The following is a 24,739-nucleotide window of genomic DNA, read 5'->3' as shown; positions in this document are numbered from 1 at the left end:
AGGCCTGTCCAGACTGATGTGCTTTTATTTGCAGTGAATTGTTCCTTCTCCATCACTATGTGCCTGCTCACCCAATAAGGTCCTCTGATTCTGGCAATCTTGTTGTGCCCCACACTAATATTCACTCCATGGCTGACAGGGCCTTCAGCTGTTTAGCGCCCAGACTCTAGAATGACCTATTGAAATTAATTAGATCAACTAACTCCATGAATTGTTTTAAAAAACAACTCAAAACTCATCTGTTCAGGAAGGATTTTAGTTCTCAGTTTACCTCTCTGTCAAGATGCTCATGTAACCTGTGTGTGTGTGTGTGTGCTAGACCATCAATTATGTTTTCTGTTAGGCTTTTCTCTGAATTTACTGTCTTAATCTTCTTTCTTTATTTATTTGGTTTGTACAATGCTATATACTGTATACCCTGCCGTTCTTTCTTATATTCTGTAAATGCCTTGAGCATGGGAAAGGCGCTATATAAATAAAATGTATTTTATTATTATTAAGCTGGATGTGGTAGTTTTGAAGGCACACTAGTCTGTATAGGCAAAGCAGGCCTAAAGCTCCTCTGTTAACTTGCTGGTCTAATTTTTAACTGTTCTTTTGACTGGCTTTACAGTTTTCAGCTTTTCTTTATAAGTAGGAATAAGGTGAATCATAGAATAGTCAGAATTGCCAAGGAGGGCATGGGAGAAGGCACAATAAGTATTCTTAATGCATAGCGGCGATCCTAGAATAGTTTAATCTCTGGTAGGGCATTTTATTTGTTTTTGATATTTAGGAAGGACCTGGTTAAAACTGACATGGTTAAAAATCACCCAAAATAATGATCTGAGAGTCCGGGTTGTCTTTTTCAATATCGGTGGTTATGTCACCAAGTTACCACTTCACTTAATGAGCATTAGTGTGTGGGCAAATGTAAGCACTGGCTGAACTCACTGAGGAGAACATGTTTGGTAAATAAAATGGCTAACAGTTTATAATAAGCAATTCTTGATTGAGAGAGCATGATTTAAAATAACTGTCACATCATTACACCACTTGATTAATGTAGAAATACTGTACATTCCAGCTTTATTTTGTTGCAAAGTGCTGCAACGTGGTCCATATGGTACAACATGAAGTGTGGTAAATCCAATGCAGAGTAGGGAGTAGAGTCATTCAGACATTTTTCAGTGAAGCACAGAGCAGATAATAAAGAAAAGTCTGTTTTAGTATGTATTAACAGCTGCAGTACATAGTTCTTGTTTTCCAGAAAGCTCACGTTAGATAGACATATTCCAAGCAGTGGTTGCCAGAGTTCTCGCTTCTTGAATCGAACCAGGAAATCAACTCTTTGGTTTCTGGTTCTTTACAGTCAGGCTGCTTGTTTAGCTGCATGAACACCTCTGTTCTGCAAAGTTGCAAGATCCATATAATAATATCTGGAGTCACATCAAGTGGCACAACGTAACTGATATTCAGAACCTCGTCCCATGTATATGTTGTATGACTTTGCATGTTGATAATGAATTTAATGCAAAAAGATGGAATACCAAATTACCATGGCTGCCATCCTAGATTTTGATATTGCTTTTTCCCTGCTAAAATAAGTTACAAAAAAGAAAAGCTGAAAGGTTAAGATCTCATATAATAGCACAGCAGTAAGTTTTTGAGGCCAGTGCTAATACAAGTGGGAAAGAAACAACCATTTCATTGTTCTATGTGAGCGACATCATTGTTAAACACAAAAATTCATTCAGCAATGGAGAGGTTTGTTGAGGTCCTGATTTGCTGCATGCAGATTACAAAAACAAAAAGCATTGCATCTTCCATCATGGACATTCATTTGTTAAGGGATACAGTAACAAGATGATGCGAACCTATGATAGTAGCCTTTGAGGATTAAAGACCGAACTGCAATTTCATAAATTAACCAATATGATTGAGATGGCATGGATGTGTATTTTTATTAGTATGGTGTTTGAAGACTTGAGCACAAAAAGGAACTTCTCCATTTTGTCTGTGAATGGGAACGCAAAGCAATGATAGTTTTCAAGCTTGTTTGGAGTTTGTAAACACCAAGCTGCCAGTTTTTAAGCTTGTTTCAGTTGCAACTACTGGGACACCAATAGGAGTTCTTTGCACTTTGAAATCCGTTATCATTGCAGAATTCTTCAGTAAGCACTGTATGAAAAAATGTAGCTATAAAACACATAATGAACATTGCAGTGAAGGTCATATTCTTAATTTGTTTGTGTATAACACATGAAGAAAAACACAGACCACGCAGCTTTGTTGCTTCAGGTTCAAGTTCAAAGTTTATTTTCATGTGCACAGTAAGGAAGCACTTTTCCCTGTACAATGAAATTCTTTCATTGCTGTCCACACCAAATGACAAAACCAACGTATAAAAATAAACATTAATGAAAATGAGTTAAGAAAGCTGATCCCGGGACTATTCTGATACATAATTGTGAGTCATGGCGGTAAATGATAAAGCTAGGATTAATAATCTACTGTCTGATCTATTTGTTTTTAAAATACGGGTTTTTTTATCAGCATATATTCTCATATTCTTATATTATTATTACTTACTTATTACTTATCATTACTTAGTATTACTAGGGCGCTAAATGTTTGTGTTTTATTGTGCTTAATTACGTTTTCCTCCTTTTTTTTTTTTTTTTCTAATTATTTTATGTGTACCCTAAATGAGACTGTTCAATATCATACCCTTGGTTTGCTGTTATTGCTATTACTGCATTAAGACTTGTTATGCTTGTTTTGGACACATCTTTAACACCATCACCTGGGTTTATTATCTGGGGATATCATCTTAATGCACTAAAATTGATGAAGATTATACAGTGGAGGAAATAATTATTTGACCCCTCACTGATTTTGTAAGTTTGTCCAATGACAAAGAAATGAAAAGTCTCAGAACAGTATCATTTCAATGGTAGGTTTATTTCAACAGTGGCAGATTGCACATCAAAAGGGAAATCGAAAAATAACTTTAAATAAAAGATAGAAATTGATTTGCATTTCATTGAGGGAAATAAGTTTTTGAACCCTCTAACAAAAAAAGACTTAATACTTAGTGGAAAAACCCTTGTTTGCAAGCACAGAGGTCAAACGTTTCTTGTAATTGATGACCAAGTTTGCGCACATTTTAGCAGGAATGTTGGTCCACTCCTCTTTGCAGATCATCTCTAAATCCCTAAGGTTTGAGGCTGTCTCTGTGCTACTCTGAGCTTGAGCTCCCTCCATAGGTTTTCTATTGGATTAAGGTCCGGAGACTGACTAGGCCACTCCATGACCTTAATGTGCTTCTTCTTGAGACACTCCTTTGTTGCCTTTGCTGTATGTTTTGGGTCATTGTCGTGCTGGAACACCCATCCACGACCCATTTTCAGTTTCCTGGCAGAGGGAAGGAGATTGTCGCTCAGGATTTCACGATACATGGCTCCGTCCATTTTCCCGTTAATACGATTAAGTTGTCCTGTGCCCTTAGCAGAAAAACACCCCAAAGCAAAATGTTTCCACCCCCATGCTTGACGGTGTTTTGGGGTCATAGGCAGCATTTTTCTTCCTCCAAACACAGCGAGTTGAGTTAATGCCAAAGAGCTCTATTTTGGTCTCATCAGACCACAGCACCTTCTCCCAGTCACTCTCTGAATCATTCAGGTGTTCATTGGCAAACTTCAGACGGGCCTGCACATGTGCCTTCTTGAGCAGGGGGACCTTGCGAGCCCTGCAGGATTTTAATCCATTGCGGTGTAATGTGTTTCCAATGGCTTTCTTGGTGACTGTGGTCCCTGCTAATTTGAGGTCATTAACTAACTCCTCCCGTGTAGTTCTAGGATTCTTTTCACCTTTCTCAGAACCATTGACACCCCACGAGGTGAGATCTTGCGTGGAGCCCCAGAGCGAGGTCGATTGATGGTCATTTTGTGCTCTTTCCATTTTCGAACAATCGCACCAACAGTTGTCACCTTCTCTCCCAGCTTCTTGCTAATGGTTTTGTAGCCCATTCCAGCCTTGTGCAGGTCTACAATTTGTCTCTGACATCCTTGGACAGCTCTTTGGTCTTTCCCATGTTGTAGAGTCTGGAGTCTGCTTGATTGATTGATTCTGTGGACAGGTGTCTTTTATACAGGTGACTAGTTAAGACAGGTGTCCTTAATGAGGGTGACTAATTGAGTAGAAGTGTCTAACCACTCTGTGGGAGCCAGAACTCTTAATGGTTGGTAGGGGTTCAAAAACTTATTTCCCTCAATGAAATGCAAATCAATTTCTATCTTTTATTTAAAGTTATTTTTTCGATTTTCCTTTTGATGTGTAATCTGCCACTGTTGAAATAAACCTGCCATTGAAATGATACTGTTCTGAGACTTTTCATTTCTTTGTCATTGGACAAACTTACAAAATCAGTGAGGGGTCAAATAATTATTTCCTCCACTGTATGTATGTATGTATGTATATATATATATATATATATATATATATATATATATATATATATATATATATATATATATATATATATATATATATATATATTAAGTGCAAAATTCTTTTCTTTCTTTTTCCTCTTTTAAAGACTATATTGGTAACAGATATCTCTATCTTTTAACCTTAAAGCGCCACTGCATGGGGGCTTGATGTGCTTTGGACGTGCTCTGTCTCTGGGTATGTCAGAGGACTGGGACTGCATGAAGTGGGTTTTAGCCTCACCTGGGGAGGCAAAAGGGAGGGTGGGGGTTAAGGGGAAGAGAAAGAGAGCAGGCTTGATCTATATCTAATCTATCATCTCAATCTTTATAATTATAACTATCAACGTAATAATAAGCTGCATGGCAACAACTCTTGGGGGAATAGGAAATTAAGACCTAAACTATTTCACTTCCAGTTAAGACTATAATATGACACCAAAAACTCAGAATCAGTGTCTCCATGATGGGACAGTTAACTTCGTAAGCTGGAATGTTAAAGGCCTGAATCACGAATTAAAGAGAAAGAAAGTACTTTCTCACCTAACAGGTCTAAATGCTAAAATAGTATTTTTACAGGAAACCCACTTACTAAGTAAGGATCAGTTCCGCTGCAAAAGACTGGACTGGCCAAATGTTCCATTCTAGTTTTACAAAGAAAACTAGAGGGGTGGGAATTCTCATACATAGAACAGTACCATTTGTAGCATCAGATGTAGTATTGGATCCTGAAGGGAGATATGTGATGGTCATGGGAGACTTATCTAACTGTAAAATGATTTTGATAAATGTTTATGCACCTAATGTTGATGATAAGGAATTTATACAAAATTTATTTGCATCCATTCCCAATCTGAACACTCATAAACTTATAATGGCTGGGGACTTTAATTGTGTTCTAAATCCACTTTTAGATAAGACTTCCTCCACAGGGGAACGCAACTAACACCGCAAAGATAATTACAAAGTTTATAACTGATCACAACTTATCAGATCCCTGGAGGTTTTAAACCCAAATTCAAGAACATATTCTTTCTACTCACCAGTACATCATTGCTACTCAAGGATTGATTACTTCTTTATAGATAATAACTTCTTGCCTAAGATTAAATCTTGTAAATACGATGCTATTGTTATTTCAGACCATGCTCCGATGATCTTGGAGCTGAAATTACTAAGCCCCATACACTCACCCGCAGATGGCGCCTCAATCCGCTTCTATTAGCTGACGAGAATTGTACTGAATTTATATCCAAACAAATTGAATTCTTTCTAGAGACAAATACATCCCCTGAGATCTCTGCAGGAATACTCTGGGAAACTCTTAAGGCCTTCTTAAGAGGACAGATTATCTCATATCTTTCCCACAGAAATAAATCCGCTAAGAAAGTAGCAGAGATAAAAAGCGAAATTACTAAAATAGATGAAGAACATGCCAGACTACCAAGCGAGACTCTACATAAGAGGAGGCAGGCTCTACATTCAGAATTAAACCTCTTGACAACTAAAGAAACCGAACAACTAATTTACAAATCCAGACATCATTATTATGAACATGGAGAGAAAGCTAATAAGCTTTTAGCGCAACAAATTCACAAGCAAGAAGTGCAACGCAATCTCGTAATTACTAACACGAATGGAGATAAAATCATCGAACACAAAAATATAATGTACACTTTTAGAGACTACTATAAATCCCTATATACTACTGAGTTTAAAGAAGACAATATACAATCTAATGCATTTCTGGATAAATTACAGATACCACAAATTGACGCTATTAGTGTGGAGGAGCTCGATAAACCTCTGTCATTATCAGAATTACTGGATGCTATAAAGTCACTCCAAGGTGGAAAAGCAGCAGGCCCTGATGGCTACCCTGCAGAGTTTTACAAGAAATTCTCCGCTCAGCTAGCTCCCTCCTATTAGCAACATTTACAGAAGCCAGAGATAACCAATCTCTTCCACAAACCTTTCGCCAAGCACTAATCACTGTCTTTCCAAAACAAAATAAGGACTTATTACAATGTGCATCATACAGACCAATTTCACTTCTGAATAACGACGTTAAAATACTCTCTAAAATCATAGCTAGAAGGATGGAGAAAGTGCTCCCTCAATAATATCACAAGACCAAACTGGATTTATTAGGGGCCGACACTTATCTTCAAATCTTCGACGCCTGTTTAATGTAATATACTCACCAACTAAATCAAACACCCCAGAAATATTATTATCATTGGATGCAGAAAAGCATTCGACATGATTGAATGGAAATACCTTTTACTATTTTGGAGAAGTTTGGGTTTGGCCCAACATTTGTGCATGGATTAAATTACTGTATACTAACCCAGAAGCTTCAGTTTGCATCAATAACATTTGCTCAGACTACTTTAAACTAGAACGTGGCACAAGACAAGGATGCCCTTTGTCACCACTGCTGTTTGCAATTGCCATTGAACCACTGGCAATACATTGTCGAAATACTGATCAGATAAAGGGGATTAGCAGAGAAGGACTGGAACAGAAAATCTCATTATATGCAGATGACATGGTACTGTATATATCGGACCCAGAAAATTCTGTGCCTGCAGTCTTAGCAGCACTCACAGAATTTCAAAAGCTCTCTGGTCTCAGAATTAATCTGAATAAAAGTGTACTCTTTCCGTGAATTCAAGCATATAATATTAGATTAGACACCCTTCCTTTTATCATTGCAAAACAGTTTAAATACCTCGGGGTAAACATCACAAGTAAACATAAAGCTCTTTATCAACAAAATTTCGTGCCTGTATGGAAAAAATTAAACAAGACTTGCATAGATGGTCAACCCTTCATCTCACACTAGCTGGAAGAATTAACACTGTTAAGATGAATATTCTTCCTAAGCTCCTTTTTATTTCAAAACATACCAATATACATTAATAAATCGTTCTTTAAGCAATTAGATTCAACAATAACCTCATTTATTTGGAATTCTAAACATCCACGCATCAAAAGAGCGACCCTACAAAGACAAAAGGCAGAAGGCGGCATGGCTCTACCTAACTTCCAGTTTTATTACTGGGGCAAATATACAGTCGATAAGAACCTGGACACAAATAGAAGAACATACACAGGCATGGACCGCAATAGAAGTAAAATCCTGCAGTACTTCTTTGTATTCCTTGCTTTGTGCTCCAATAAACACACGCTATCGGCAATACACTAATAACCCAATTGTGCTCCACTCACTTAGAATCTGGAACCAATGTAGAAAGCATTTTAAGACGGAGAAGCTTCTTTCTGTGGCACCCTGCAAAAGAACCACCTCTTTCAACCCTCACAAACATATGCAGTTTTAATATCTGGAAAAATTTGGAATTAACTTGCTTAGAGATCTTTATATAGACAACGCCTTTGCATCCTATGAACAATTACATTCCAAATTTAACATTCCAGCTACAAATTTCTTTCACTATCTTCAAATCAGGAACTTTGTTAAACAGAACCTTCCAGATTTTCCTCATCTTGCACCCTCATCCACGCTGGAAAAATTATTGCTCAATTTCAAGGAGTTAGACTCCATCTCTACAATATATAAAATCCTTTTACAATCCCTTCCTTTCAAAGATCCAAGAGGACACTGGGAAAATGACCTCTCAATTAATATATCAGAAAAGGAGTGGAAAGTAGCAATGCAGAGAATTCACTCAAGCTCCATATGCAAAGCATACAATTATACAACTCAAAATTATATATCGAGCACATCTGTCTCACTAAAACTCTCCAAAATGTTTCCAGGGCATGATCCAACCTGCGAACGTTGCAACCAAGCCCCAGCCTCACTAGGTCACATGTTCTGGGCCTGCTCCAAATTAACATTATTCTGGACAAAAATTTTTAATTACCTCTCAGACAGTCTTGGACTCACAATCCCTCCTAACCCATTAACAGCTGTGTTTGGGGTTCTTCCAGAGGGTCTTAAAGTGGAGAAAGACAAACAAACTGTGATTGCATTCACTACACTGTTGGCACGCAGACTTATTCTGATAAACTGGAAGAACCCAAACTCTCCTCTTTTAAGTCAGTGGGAAACTGATGTGTTATATTATTTAAAATTGGAAAAAATCAAATACTCAGTTAGAGGATCTGTGCAGACTTTTTTCAAAACATGGCAGGATCTAATCAGTAATATTTTGAAATGATTTTATAAAGCACAGAGAATTTGTTGATTTAGGTATTTTTAAAAGCCTTAAATTTTACACGTTTGGCTTGCTCTCTCTCTCAAGGGTGGGGATCGATCTGTTCTTAGCATAATTTTTTTTTGTAAAACTTGATTGCTATGTATTGATTGTAATAAAATTAATAAATAAATAAATAAAAAAAAAATAAATAAATAAACATTAATAATAAGTAGCAGATAGATAATAAGTAACAGTGGCAACATAAAGTATAAAAACAGAATAGAAATATAAAGTGTAATGTGCAGGTAGGTGTGTCATGGACAAATCAAATACAGTTGTGTGAGGTAGACAGAATGAGGTAAACCATGGTGTTAAACTCCAGTCAGTTATTTAGGAATCTAAAGCCTTGGGAAAGAGAGCGTTCTTTAGCCTGGAAGTCCTGCATTTCATACTTCTGTACCTGCTGCCTGACGGTAGAAGTGTGAGCAGTTCATGTTGGGGGTGGATGGGGTCCCTCAGGATCAAGGCAGTTCTCCTGCGGACTCTGCAGTTGTAGATGCTCTGTAGAGAGGGCAGTGGGGTCCTTCACACTAGGACAGTAGCTCATCTGAGGTTAATTTCTGCTTAGAGGTAAATTTCTGGTAAGGTCTGCAGAACTGTTCTATGAAATAATGGAGATTTTCAAGTTGCTTAACATCATGCCTATCCTCAGTTAGAGGATGACTCGTGGCTTCTGGCATTATCATTCCACTTACACCTGACTGCTTTTTGAGCTGAACATTGATCTTCAGGGACAACATTAAATTTTATTGACATGTTTAGCATGTTCAGAGGAAAATTACACCTAATCTCAAATTGGCTAGTTTAACAAGATCTACACTATTTAAATTATATGCATTCAGAAATGGAGCACTGTGGCAAAGACACAGCAGATCTTGACAGTGCACGATATATTGAAGAAGGTCAGAGCCATTTATCTTAACTCTGTACATACTTCACTAACTCTGCATTAGTGCTTCCCGTTTTGTCCAAATTTACATACAGAGGATATAGCCTTAAAAGTGGAATTATTAATTTTCCTCAACACCACAAGAGTGCAAAGCGAAGTTCTCACTCTGAAATATGACATGCAAGTGAAAGTCAGGGCAACAACTAGGATGAAGCTGGAGTTCCATGCGTAGCTGTTCGGGTAGTAGTATCCATACATAAGAAGTGCACTTGTCTGTCTTTTTATATCAGCCTATTTGTGTTGAGTCTTAATTCTTGCATGTAAAAATAATTGAGTGAAAAAAGACTACTATGACATACACATCATGTGGTATTTGTGAAACTTATAAACACTAATACTGCCTTGGTTATGAAAAGCTTCATTTTCTAAGTGCCCATGCTCACATAAATGTAAGAGATAGCTGCAAAACAGACTACCTCTTACCTTGTGTTCCAGAATCCATGTGTTAAATAATAAACTTGAAAACACTGACATTTAGAAGAGTGTACAACTTAGAGTTGAGCTTGAGTAATTAATCAATAAATGAGTGACATCTAATTTGAATTCTAAATACAGTACCTAAATAAAAAAGTATGGGTACTTAGGGCTCGTTTATACTTCACACTCAGAACGCGGCCGTGCATGCATCATAGCTGCCACGTGTTCCAAGCCTTCATTTGATGCGTCCTCTGAGCAGGTCCTCAGAAATTAATGGGATGCGTGCGTGGGTTGCAGTACCAGAAAAAAATTCTGGGGGAGTTGCACAGTGTGATAAAAGTTGGAATGTGACATTAGAGTCTGTTTACTATCTACATGTGACAGAAAGCCTCTATGCGGATGCTACGGGATCGATGTGTGTGCTTCGGTGTTTGATGAATGGTTCGATGTGGTGAAGCAAAATGCCAACATACAGATGTATTTGTGGTGCTTTTATATTCAAGTGTCGCATATTCCGGATCGTAATGACACTATACATTTTAAAAGTCTCACATACCATCTTTTGTGCTGTGTTTTTTTTCTGGGGCTTCTTCCTGACCTGACAGCAGTGGCAAACAGCAATAGATCATCACACAGAACATATTAAATGTATGATATTCTAACTCGCCGCACATTTAGAATCTTTAGATTTATACTTAATACTAACAAAATACCCGCGCTTCGCAGCGGAGAAGTAGTGTGTTAAAGAAGCAATGAAAAAGAAAAGGAAACATTTTGAAAATAACGTAACCTGATTGTCAATGTAATTGTTTTGTCACTGTTGTGAGTGATGAGTGTTGTTGTCATATATATATATATATATATATATATATATATATATATATATATATATACACATGAACATATATATATATATATATATATATATATATATATATATATATACATATCTATACATATACACATATATACACACACATACATACATACATACATACATACATACACACACATATATAAACATATATATACATATACATACATATCTACATATATACACACACAGCTATTTCGTATCAGTGCAATACGCTGTTTGTTAAAACGGTTGACTCCCGCTCTTACGTGCAATAACAAATCAAATCATTAAGTTGTCTTTGCTCATATGTCATTTTAGAGCTGGACGCCTGGCATCTTTTTTTGGCCACAGGTTCGTTTATGTTTGGTGTGAGGTTCTGTGTTGTGGAGATTCTCAGGATGGATTGCAGGTGCTCATCAGTGAGGCGACTCCTGTGTGCTGTTTTGTTAGTCTTTATCACTGAGAAGAGCTTCTCACACAGATATGTGCTACCAAACATGCACAAGGTTCGAGCCACATGTAGACGGACTTTTTTTGTTCTTCAAAGTCACCAAAGCGCCGTGCAAACTCAGTGCAATAACTCTAGCTTCGCAATAACTTGTAGCATCATAAGGTAGACTTGATTAACGCGGTAAGTGTTCGGCAAGGCAGCTGAAGCTGCTGCATTATGGGATCTGTAGTTTATTGTGTTACCAGCGCTTCATATACCCGGGCCATTAATAACAATAATACAGTATATAAAATGATCTCGGGCGGATATAATTACGCCGGGCGGATGTGGCCCTGCCCTTGAGTTTGACACATATGGACTAAATAGAACTTGAAAAGATATATTTTTCAAATGTGATCAGCGCAATTCAGATAGAGTTGACGCACTACAGCCTGCATGCCTCAATGAGTCATCCTCCCTCGCTCTTACTTTTTACCGTTCATCTAATGAATACACTGAGTATGGCTTTACCAAAACAATCATTGATGGCGAATAAAGTATCCATTATTCGAGTATGTAGATCGGGATATATATATACACATATATATACCCGCGTATCGCAGCGGAGAAGTAGTGTGTTAAAAAAGGTAGAAAAAGAAAAGGGAACATTTTAAAATAACGTAACATGACTGTCAATATACAGTATTTGTTTTGTGAGTGTTACTGAGTGTTGCTGTCATCAAGGATTTGATTATCATTATTTCTTTCAATCAGGTTCGTATTTCTAGGATGTGTTGTGTTCAAGTTACATTCCGTTTTTGTCAATCGTTGTAAAGATGACAGGTTTCATTCATCAATTCGTTTCTTACTGCATCAATAAACAGCTCGTCTTCTTCTTTATCTGAGACCTGACACACTGCATGCACGGGTTTTTACACTGTCTTCCTTTAGCGGGACATTGACTTTTTCCAACGTGTGCTTTGTTTCCGCAGTAGCTGGATTTATGAATATGCTTGTAAGTATCAGACGCTTCATATTTTTTGCTGCCTTTTCAATTGTGTAATTCGGTTTTTGTTCAGCTCTTTGGAACTGTTGCTTTTTATCTGTGCACTGCGTCAGTTCACGTGAGCCGCTCGGTGTACATGCATCGAAGTTTCCCAGCTGTGCTGGTGCCATCTCGTGCTATGTACATGTCTGTATTTAATGTTACCTTAGTCCTGGCACTTAAAACTTTCTCTCGCAGTTTCTCTGAGTTTGTGTCAAACACCACCCTGACCATCTCATCTTCCTCTCCATAAGCACAGTCCTTCACCCGTGAATATTTACCCGTGGCAGTTTGCTATTGGATTGCCGCAGACGGACGGCCTTATATGGGCAGGCACTAAATTACAAATGCCAGCGGCAGCCTGTCTATGAACTTAATTTAAAGTGTAGGCTTACATCGTGCTTTGTTTCCGAAGTAGCAGAACTCATGAATATGGTTGTATATGTCACTCGCTCGCTTCTTATTGTTTCGCTGCCTTCTCAATTATATAATGCATGTTTTCTTCAGCGCTTTTTTAAGGTCTTCCTGGTTTTCTATGTACTGCGTGATTACGTGGGAGGCGTGATGATGTCAAACGAAACTCCGCCCCCACGGCATTGAAGCTCATCTCCATTACAGTAAATGGAGAAAAACTGCTTCCAGTTATGACCATTACGCGTAGAATTTCGATATAAAACCTGCCCAACTTTTGTAAGGAAGCTGTAAGGAATGAACCTGCCAAATTTCAGCCTTCCACCCACACGGGAAGTTGGAGAATTAGTGAGTGAGTGAGTGAGTGAGTGAGGGCTTTGCCTTTTATTAGTATAGATCACTTTCATGATGAAATGCATTAAACTATGTATGTTACATTTTACAGATAAGTCGTTAATTTCGTTTAAATAATGACACATTGGGGTGACACGGTGGCAGAGCGGTAGCACTGCTGTCTCGCAGGGAGTCACGTCGTTGGTATTCCCTGCCTGGAGTTTACATGTTTTTCTGCTGGGTTTTCACAGTGTGCTCCGGTTTCCTTCCAAAGATATGCAGATTTGGTGACACTAAAATGACGCTAGTGTATGTGAGTGATTGTATTCACCTTGCGATGAGCTGATGCCCCGTCTAGGGATTGTTTCTGCCTCGTGCCCAATGCTTGCTGGAATGGACACATCCCTGGATTGATGGATTTAATCATTTAACATCCTTTTCAGAGATATTGCGGTAAGATGTCATCGGAATTTAATTGGTGTTCCAGGCAATTCACAACAAGGCAAAGCCAAACGCTTTCTCACCGTGATGATATCTTGCACTGCCACCTGGTGGATTCTTCCAGATTTATGTAAAGTACGCAAGCAAGTATAAACAGTAAAACGCTTGCGTAGCAGGAGCGTCCGCTGGAGCATGCGTCACGTCACATGAAGTATAAACCTGGCCTTAGAGTATAAAGAAATTTGTACTTAAAACAGCTTTCTGGGATACTTAGGAGTATATATACATACACAGTTATATAAATTTTGCAAAGACTAATTTGTGAAGACTCAATAAGACTATGTCGTGTTCTGCCTTTTAAATGTACAATTTCAGTTGTTGGTTGAACTCATTTTATATCATTCTTTGGTTATCACATTGATAACTCAACCTCTAATAAACACTTTTCGGTTCAATAGAAATGTAATGAACCAAGACAGCTAAAGAAATTCAATGAAAAATGTATCTAAAAAGGTGAATATCATAAAGCATGCTCATTATAAGAATGTATTGTTTTGAAAAAAATCTGAATAAAAGTGACATTAATACCTTATTTTCTCACTGGTATTTTAAATTACTGCTTTTTAAAATTTTATACCATTTGAACAGATCATTAAGTTTCATTTTCATTTGATATGGAAAATAAGGTGTATAGAAAATGATTGTTCCTAAAAGCATAATAAGAACACCCCCTTATGGAATTAATGTTCAAAGGCACTGTACCATTTAAAAAGAGATGGGGGTGGGAAGGTTGTCTGTTTGTTTTTACTGCCAACATAGTGTGAACTGTTCAGAAGGCAAATATTGTATTGTAAACACATGATGTAGGTCAGGTAACTAACTCCAAAACTGCAAGATTTTGGCTGTATCATTTCTTACATGTGTTTTCAAAGATTAAAGTTGAAAGTACTGCACATTATTACTACATGATGACTGTACAGGTGCTGGTCATAAAATTAGAATATCATGACAAAATTGATTTATTTCAGTAATTCCATTCAAAAAGTGAAACTTGTATATTAGATTCATTCATTGCACACAGACTGATATGTTTCAAATGTTTATTTCTTTTAATTTTGATGATTATAACTGACAACTAATGAAAGTCCCAAATTCAGTATCTCGGAAAATTAGAATATTGTGAAAAGGTTTAATATTGAAGACACCTGGTGCCACACTCTAATCAGCTAATTAACTCAAAACACCTGCAAAAGCCTTTAAATGGTCTCTCAGTCTAGTTCTGTAGGCTACACAATCATGGGGAAGACTGCTGACTTGACAGTTGTCCAAAAGACGACCATTGACACCTTGCACAAGGAGGGCAAAACACAAAAGGTCATTGCTAAAGAGGCTGGCTGTTCACAGAGCTCTGTGTCCAAGCACATTAATAGAGAGCCGAAGGGAAGGACAAGATGTGGTAGAAAAAAGTGTACAAGCAAAAGGGATAACCGCACCCTGGATTGTGAAACAAAACCCATTCAAACTGTGGGGTTAGATTCACTAAGAGTGTACTGCAGCTGGAGTCAGTTCTTCAAGAACCACCACGCACAGACGTATGCAAGACATGGGTTTCAGCTGTTGCATTCCTTGTGTCAAGCCACCCTTGAACAAGAGACAGCGTCAGAAGCGTCTCGCCTGGGCTAAAGAAAAAAAGGACTGGACTGCTGCTGAGTGATCCAAAGTTATGTTCTCTGATGAAAGTAAATTTTGCATTTCCTTTGGAAATCAAGGTCCCAGAGTCTGGAGGAAGAGAGGAGAGGCACAGAATCCACGTTGCTTGAGGTCCTTTGTAAAGTTTCCACAGTCAGTGATGGTTTGGGGTGCCATGTCATCTGCTGGTGTTGGTCCATTGTGTTTTCTGAGGTCCAATGTCAACGAAGCCGTCTACCAGGAAGTTTTAGAGCACTTCATGCTTCCTGCTGCTGACGAACTTTATGGAGATGCAGATTTCATTTTCCAACAGGACGTGGCACCTTCACACAATGCCAAAGCTACCAGTACCTGGTTTAAGGACCATGGAATCCCTGTTCTTGATTGGCCAGCAAACTCGCCTGACCTTAACCCCATAGAAAATCTATGGGGTATTGTGAAGAGGAAGATGCAATACGCCAGACCCAACAATTCAGAAGAGCTGAAGGCCACTATCAGAGCAACATGGGCTCTAATAACACCTGAGCAGTGCCACAGACTGATCGACTCCATGCCACGCCGCATTGCTGCAGTAATCCAGGCCAAAGGAGCCCCAACTAAATACTGAGTGCTGTACATGCTCATGCTTTTCATGTTCACACCTTTCAGTTGGCCAACATTTCTAAAAATCCTTTTTTTGCATTGGTCTTAATTGATATTCTAATTTTCTGAGATCCTGAATTTGGGACTTTCATTAGTTGTCAGTTATAATCATCAAAATTAAAAGAAATAAACATTTAAAATACATCAGTCTGTGTGTAATGAATGAATCTAATATACAAGTTTCACTTTTTGAATGGAATTACTGAAATAAATCAACTTTAATCATGATATTCTAATTTTATGACCAGCACCTGTATGTGGTAATATCTTACACACCAATATTTCTGAATTAATATATTTGATCAGAGCTGCAGCATTTTGTTTTAATGTTTCACCAAAGTATGTACATTTTGAGTGCTGAACCAGTACATATTGTAGTGAATATTTGAAACTTATCTGAAAAGCCCTTTACCTCAGAACCTTTTTCTGAAGGAACTGATTCTCACATTAATTAACATTAAGGCAGTAGAAATAGAGAAACAAGATAGCAAAATGGGCATTGCCCATTCTGCTAGGTTCTAGTGACACACCAGGCCTGTTAAGTCAACATATTTAGCAGGGATGCAGTTGTCCTGTGCATTAAACCCCCACTTAAATATTAAAGCCACTGAACTCTTTGTACCAGGTCCAGCCTATACTCCCATCCGATAATAAAGATTTAATTTTGAGTTGAACTGACATCTTTGCAGAGGCCTCTCTGCAGACTGTTTTCAGGCCAGAAGGCACAATATATAAACACAAAAACAATGAGAATGCTGAAGAAAAATATTTTTTGGCCATCCATCCACCCAGTTTTGAATTTGCTTAAACCCAATTCAAGATCACAAGGACTGAAACCTACCTTTTCAGCATTGACAGTAACCAACCTGGTATAAATGTTTTTTATGCACAAAAATTTTGCATATGCTCGTTTCCTTGCACACTTTGAGATTTATAAAAAATTAAACTTGTGTAAAGTCTGCACATTTTCACTGTAGCCCAGCGTTAAAGCAGTGCTACATTTTCTTTGTCATTTACCTTTTTTTTTTCATACTCTTGCATCAGTGACGCAGGATTTATCAGATATCCCAAAATTAAATCATTTACAATTTTATTTCAGTTGATTTTAATCATTCAACTACCATAGCTGCTTTAGTGTTGTTAGAAGACATCACAAATGGAAGAATTAGAAGAGAATGCTTATTTATAGGTGATGATAATGACTGGCTTCTATGTCGATTTCCAAGAGGTTTCCTCTTGGAGCTGTGTGTTGAACTGGCGCCAGCTTTACTAAGGCAGACTTTGAGGAATTGTGCTGTACCTACTCCTTTGCAAGTTCTGTCTACTCTCAGGTTTTTAACCACAGGAGCTTTTCAATGTGAACTTGCTGACCGATTGGTTATTTCACAAACATCGAGTCCCGCCATACCAGCTGTATGGGACGCATTATCCATTTGTCTGGGACGGCATTATCCACTTGTCATCCAGATATATGTGATTTCCTTACACAGTGGTTAAACTGTGAAACATCAACCACAATTCGCAGCAACGTCTGGTTTTCCAAATGTAATTGGACCACTCAGTTGCACGCACATTGTTGTTGCAACAGTGCTGAATATGTCACATCATCCAGGGATGAATCTGCAAAAGAATAAGCTGACATTACATCATATACTGTATAGGTGGAAAACCTATAAAAACTGCAGCTCTGTACAGTCATGGGTTCTTTTTCCAACTAGTGCGTCAAAAGGTAAGCAGTTGTTTTAAAGATAGTGAGTCACCTCAAATAGCCGTGTAAAGAGAAGAGAATCGATCAGTTGCATCACTCTGCACCAATGCTACACTATAAAGGCGCCTTTAGAAAATAAACTTGCTTATGTAAATAGAATGCATTTCCACTCTAATAATGTGGTGTTCTATAGTCCATAAAAAATGTGTTGCATTGTGCAGGCATGTAGCATCCTGCATAATGTGCCACACAATCGTGGCTTGCCCTGTACCTGAAGAGATCTGCTATGATGAACCTGACCCTGACACACCACATGATCAGCCAAATCAGACACGATTACAACTTTGTTTTAATGTAATTAGCAGAATCTATAAACAGGTAATCATATGCAACATTCATTTTTTAAACCTATTAATTTAAATTGTGGTCAGTATCACATACCACAATTTGCCATTGCATTTTGTGACTCTGGAACCGTATCTGACTGCACACAGCCAGATGGTTGCCCAGCGATTTCTGAGACATTGGTGTGTGTGCAGCCAGCATCTGAAGATGTGCTGGGCACAGCAGCAGCATCACCGCATGGAGTTGCATCTTCGGCACAAGGGTCAGTGTTTATAATATTGTCTGAAACAGAATAAACAGACAGTGGGCTATGACTTCGCATCGACTTTGATATCTGACCACCTGTTTTTTTATATTTGGACTTGTGTGACTTTCTGAACTTTAACTTTCGAGTGTCTCTGCTACACTGTATCACTCCATAACTTCCATTTCTTGCTTATACCACTGCTTAACCCAAAAATTAGTACATTTTTCTTTGCCTCCACTTCACATTCACTGAAATTCTTCTTCTTTTTTCCATGTTATTTTGCTATTGTCTTTTAACAAAATGCCGAATGGATTGTGATATTTATATTGATTTGTATATTAAAATATGCAAAATTCTGGGAGGAGACAAGGTGGGGCTATATGTACGTATACGGCATTATATTTTATATTCATTGGGATTTATAAAGGGACAGTGTGCTGTACGCACAGTCTTATGCATCTGAATTTTTTTGTGCATACATATATTTCTGTTTTTATCAGAGGTCTCTTGCATGTACCAGCCAAACCCCAGAGGACATGTGTGAAGAGACCTGAAGATGTCCGTTCATATATGCTTCCCATCCACTCTAGTGGAGCTTAAGCGGATAAGCCAGGAAAAATAGGATAAACTGGCCAAATCCAGGGGTGCAAAGCTGTATACTGTATTTACTGGTAAAGGGTCTTCTAACAAAGTACTGAATTAAGAATCTGATTGCTTTTATAAATGAGAGGTTTCCATTTTTGATTTTTAATAATTTTGCCAGTCTACCTGAAAATGTGTTTTCACACTTTGTCATTATGTATTATTGAGTTCTGAATGGCAGATGTATCCAAAGTGAGCAGAAAGTGAAGGGGTCTGAATAATTTGTGTATAGAATAAGGAGAATAATTTAATAATACAAACATGTTAAAGGGCTTCACAAAATGGTACAGTAGATGCACTTGTTTTGTTTTTTTAATGTTTTATTTGAAGACCTTTTTTGTGTACAGTATACAAGAATCATGTACCTGGAAGTGCTGTTTCTTCAGTGTTCACCAGAATGTCATTTAGTGCATCAATGACCCCCTTTTTTGAAGTGGAATTGTCTGTTCTGCGTCACATAATCTCATAAAGGATTGTTCATTTCAGTCAAGGCGATAATAATTAACAATCAACTTTATCTTCTGTAATTCAAGTGTTGCTATTACCCACTGAGAAAAAAACTTCTACAGTAAATATAATTAAAGTTTTTTTGATGTTACTTGTTTTGAATTTTCAGTTTTAGTCCAGTATTGCAGGACACATATCCCATTTCTTCTATATTGTTAGACAATGCAAGCAGTCAACAAGAAGATGGACCCACAAAAGACTTTACAGACAATGCAAAATTTCCAAAAGGAAAACATGAAGATGGGCATGACTGAAGAATTGAGTAAGTAGATTATAAAATGTGTTTTAAAATATATTAACTTTGCTGTATTTAATTAATTTTCAAAATTAATGTAGTCAACCAGCAATATTGTAGAATCTCTTGTTTCATTGGAGAGTTGCTTATTGATTTTTGTATACAAGACACTGGCAGCTGATTCATTGCAGACCCTACTTGTCCATATTGGGATAGTTTTGAGCTGATATTCAACATATAATTCACCTCTTCACAATATAAGTAAACAAGGAACTTCAATTTAAAGTTAACAAGTTCCTGAGTTAAAGACTGTCTTATCACGAACACACAGCCCCACATCCGATTCATTAGCCATAGTATTTTCTACATTTACAGAATAAAGAAATTCTGTAGTGCATGTGCCATAAAGATAATTGTATCGCATTAATGTGTCTGTTTTATTATTATTTTTGAGTTGATTATGTAAATGTATTATATGCAGGTGATCAAAAAGATCAGACCTTAAAATATTAAAACAAGCACCAGTAAAACCAGTCCAGTTTTATTTTAAAACTTGGTGGTCCCTATGACAACTATTGCACTTCTTACAATGGTGACAAGCTTAAAAATGCAACTCAGATGTTCAGTCTTTCTTTTGTACCTACTCTTCTGCAGACGGTTTGAATGCCTTCATCATTGGCATTCCACAGATGTAATCATTTAGATTAGGGAACAAGTGATAGTGAAAGCGATCAGAATGCTGAATAATAGAGTATGTTTGTTGAGCAGCCTCTCCTACTCATGCGAGTATTGGTACTGTTTGTGAAGCAGTACGATTGTTCTTTGTCGGTTTTTCCTGTTTAACACCACTAAGCAAATTAGCACTGAATTCACCAGTTACATGGGCCTTTTAAGGTGTGTTATCAGTATGGGCTGTACAACAGCATCATAAAAAATGTTGAACCTGATATGTACAGACCTTGCTATATATTGTTTTAAAACAAGTCAGCCTCTTGTAAAGTATTCTTTGCAGATTGTTTCTTAATAGCTGTGTATAAACAGATCAAAATAAAGCTGACTGGTTGTTAAATCCTTATACAGTTACTCTTTTGAGAATAACCAGGTGTTTCAATACTGGATCATGCATGTTTTTATGATTTAAAATAATACAAGAAGTAGGTTCTGGGGTGGCATCCTGGCCTTTTAAATGAAGCTATCTCAAAATGTGTAGAATTCATATTCAAGGGTAAACTTGTGTTGTTTTACACATTGTATGGTCATATTGTAATTTTAAAATCTTGAATGTTTCACTGTGTTTATATTTATATAAAATTGGCGAGTGAAGGAAGCAGGGGGAAAAGCTCCCAAAGATAAAAAATATACCTAGGTAAAAACCAAGTACATTAACTTGTGTAGTATTATTTTTTACATAAATAAATGCATAGTGCAATGAACAGGAAACAGAGTTAGATCAGCAACATAAATAATTTGAAGCTAAACACATTGGGTCAGTTGAGGTAATCTAAAGCTCTATAGATACACAGATTGGTACATGAGGCTTAATGCGTTCATCTATATAGAGTCCTAGGTGTCAGACCTGGGTGTGTCAGAATTCATTTCTTTCTCTTCATCATCAAGCATGTGCTCTGGTAGAGCAAGCAAGCTGCCGACTATCATTATTTATACACTTTTTTGAATCAATTTGGGTATGTTTGGGGTATCTGTTCATGTGCCTCCATGCATGCATACATAACTAATGAATGAAATTGAACAAAAAACAGTAATCCTGGTGCCTTTAACAAGGCAGACATGATGCAACTTGTTGGAAAAAGAGAAGTTAATTTTTTCAGAAGTTGTTATACATAGGCCTTAACACTCAAGGGAGGTATCTTGGAAAGGAAATGTTCTGTCTTTACTTGGATGTAGTCATCCTGAAGCTCCGCACATCAAAAGAAATGCATTATTTTCTGACAAAACTGTAATTTTAAGACACAGAAATGAATTTCAATTTTCCACACTTTTTTGAACATTTAAGAATCAGAATTTGAACTTAACTTGATAGTGAATATTTGACCCCATCATCAAACTTTCAATTACATGGAATTAAAAAAGGTGGCTAACATTGATATTCAAGAGAAAAGTAAATTCTGGTTTCTGTCTTTTAAGGTCGTAAAAGACCTTTATTAATGCACACATGTTTTCCAGTTAACTCAGCACAGTACTCCAGTATCAATGTTAATAAAAGGAGGAGTGTGTCTAGTGCAAAGTTCGTCAATCTTTGTGAGTTTTTGGTCACAAAACAAAATAAATTCTGTTATGAGGCCTGTTTAAATGTCTGAGATTTAAGATATTTGAAAAATGTGGATACCTTATCTTCTAATATATTTCATTACCAGCCCTAATTGGAGTGTTTTTTTTTTTAGAGAGAATAAAAATAATTTTATTCTAGTATTGTGACTTTTAAAACTTTATAAAATTATACATTTGAAATGTAATGAACTGGTCATACCTTTCTATATCCATATCTGTAGGATAGGCTAAAATTAATTTTCTTGTGATATGTGGCATTTAACATTCCAATAAAATAATTATTAATCTTGAACCTACGGTTTGTGCAGTACATAGAATGTTTACCTCCTGTGCCAAACTAATTCATTAAGTAGTCCCTTGTCAGTGCTTATTTAGATACCTCAAGATCTTGTGTCTATCTTTGAATAATTAATTACACATAATCCTGGGAATGTTTGCTTATTATTTTAGACACTTCAGCCATTTCCTCTGAGGATATACTTATTAGACAGAGTTGCACACCTTAAAAGGTAATGGCATCTGCAGCTCATTGTTTCCATAAGTGATGTTTAAGCCAGAAACATATCTATAGTTTGTTCTCAATTTGTAATTTTAACAAGTGTGTACAGTTAATATTTGTTCTTGAAAAATAGATACCTCTGAAAATATTCTATTTATTTTTTATGGGGTTATTTTTTTTTAGGCTGTGAGCTTTGCCCTATACAGTTATGCAAGACAGGTGTTCTACCAGAGTGTATATCACACTCTTTTAATCTGTATAGATATTTATCTAATGTTTTTATAAAAACTCAGTGTTTGAATATTTTGTATTTGTTTGCTGTTTTCATATATAGTTAATGATACTTTGGATGAAATCTTCGACGAATCTGGGGATGAAGAAGAATCGCAAGACATTGTAAACCAGGTTCTGGATGAGATCGGCATTGAAATTTCTGGAAAGGTAGGATAATTACATTTTTATTAAGCGTAAATGTTTTGCTAGAGTAAAAATTCAAGACTGAATAGTGCAGAACAGTTTTGAGCTCAAATATCTGCTATTGCTCTTTTTCCTAAGAACTTATTTGTCAAAATTTCTGCAGTTGGTTGTGTTGGCTAGTGAAACAGTAGGCAAAACAAATTTATTGTAACCTTAAATAAAAGTAAAAACAGCTTTTTTGGATTTTGTTCTCATTTAAGAACAATGTTGGTTTTAATTTTAGAAGGAAACTGTACATAATACAAAGATAAACATGAGGACAAGTTATATTTTAGTTACTGTTCTTTCAGTGAGGTTTCAGATCACTCTTCTCTAGCAAGTGGGGTAGTGAATTATTGTGGAGTATAATGCAGATAAAGGTTTATCTTAATTCTAGGGAGAGTTTGTCATGGTACATCATTAAAACGTTGTAAGCATTGTTTATCTAATTTGACATCCAGATCCTGAATATCTAATTCTGGATGAGTGATCCCTACCAAAACCCCTTTAAAACCTACACATTAGGTTCAGGGGTCTGCCATTACCAAAGCATAGACCAAAACCAGAAAATAATCTTTCATGCTTCTGATTTTTTACATACAATTATATTTAATAATACTTGTGTTTTGAAACCATGATTGATAGCTGCAGTACAAACAATTTAGAAAGTGAAATAAGAAAACTAACCTGGACGTTTGTACATTATGCTAATTGTGCCTTTCTACTGTTGACGGACATTTGGGAGGCACAAAGTGAGGAGTGATATCCATTAGTTAACTGTAATTACCTACAACTTTGTTAATTGTTGTCTGTACTATGTAGTAAGTAGTACTGATGATAATGTGTCGGACAACTGAAAGATACAGAATCTCTTCCGCAAAGAACATATCACTTCTCTTAGTTGACCAAGAAATTTTCTTGTGCTATAAAAGATAATGTATTTGTGTCTACAGTATCCTTGAATGAAATGTTATTTGTACTGTGCCACTAAACCTGCTTGAAAAACTTTTGGTACTTTTTAGTGTGTCTCTATCATCAGCCTTAGGGGAAATAATTAATGGATGTGCATTTACTGCCTGGTAATAAATGCATTTTTTTTTATTCTCCCAGATGGCAAACGCCCCTTCAGCCGGCAGAAACATGCCCATAGCATCGACATCTAAAACTGCTACGATTTCTGATGAAGAGATTGAGAGACAGCTAAAGGCTCTTGGTGTAGATTAATCTGCACGTCTGCTGTTTTGCAAAGATGTGAATGTTTCTAAAGCATCTGGCTTGAGCAGGGCGGATCCTTTAATTTTACTTAATGGGTATTAAGTCTGGTAAAAAGGGTTTGTGTAATGCTAATAATAAAAATAATACAATCGCTGTTAAGTATTTGATTAAAGAAATTTGAAGGAATTACAGTAGGCTATTGCTATTGATGGGCAGCAAAAAAAAACAAAACTCCGAATCATTCCCACATAGCTTTCAAAGTGGGGTCATATTTTAATGACTTTTGAACCTGACTAAGTAATTCAAGTGAATGTTTTTGTGGATTAATAGAATAAGCAGTCTTTAGCAGACCAAGTCAATTGAAGAATGACCTGCTTACTGTGTACCAAGCTGAAATCTGCAGACATGTTGGCAAGCACTTGTCAGATATGATGCCAATTTGAAACAAATGTTCTAAATTAGATATCTGTATTTTACTAGAGAGAATGGATGGATACATTAATTGGAAATTGGATGTTGAGCATAGTTTTCTGTCTAATTTCATATTTATAAGACTTTCCTAGATTAAAAAAAAATGTGTAAGTCAAACATCTAGACCATGCTGGATGTGTCAAAGTTGGACATAATATTAGGCAAATATGCTTGGTCACCTGTTTCCTCCTGTGAATTCAGTTGTGGTATGTGTCAT

At 36.8% G+C, this 24,739-nt stretch overlaps 1 protein-coding gene across 1 annotated transcript in view; it reads left to right on the top strand.

Moving 5' to 3' along the window:
* The window catches only part of chmp2ba (charged multivesicular body protein 2Ba), an 88,011-nt gene extending 63,734 nt beyond the window's left edge, over positions 1-24,277 (top strand). The window contains exons 4-6 of the mRNA XM_039744984.1: positions 19,517-19,619; positions 22,715-22,821; positions 23,947-24,277. Coding sequence (XP_039600918.1) covers positions 19,517-19,619; positions 22,715-22,821; positions 23,947-24,060 — 324 coding nt within the window. The 3' untranslated portion in view covers positions 24,061-24,277. The remainder of the gene's footprint in view (positions 1-19,516; positions 19,620-22,714; positions 22,822-23,946) is intronic.
* The last annotated feature ends 462 nt before the right edge of the window (positions 24,278-24,739 follow it).

The sequence above is a fragment of the Polypterus senegalus genome, chromosome 2 (genome assembly GCF_016835505.1).
Source record: "Polypterus senegalus isolate Bchr_013 chromosome 2, ASM1683550v1, whole genome shotgun sequence".
NCBI lineage: Eukaryota > Metazoa > Chordata > Cladistia > Polypteriformes > Polypteridae > Polypterus > Polypterus senegalus.
Note: the sequence above shows the minus strand (reverse complement) of the source record. Positions and strands in the feature narration are given on the sequence as shown.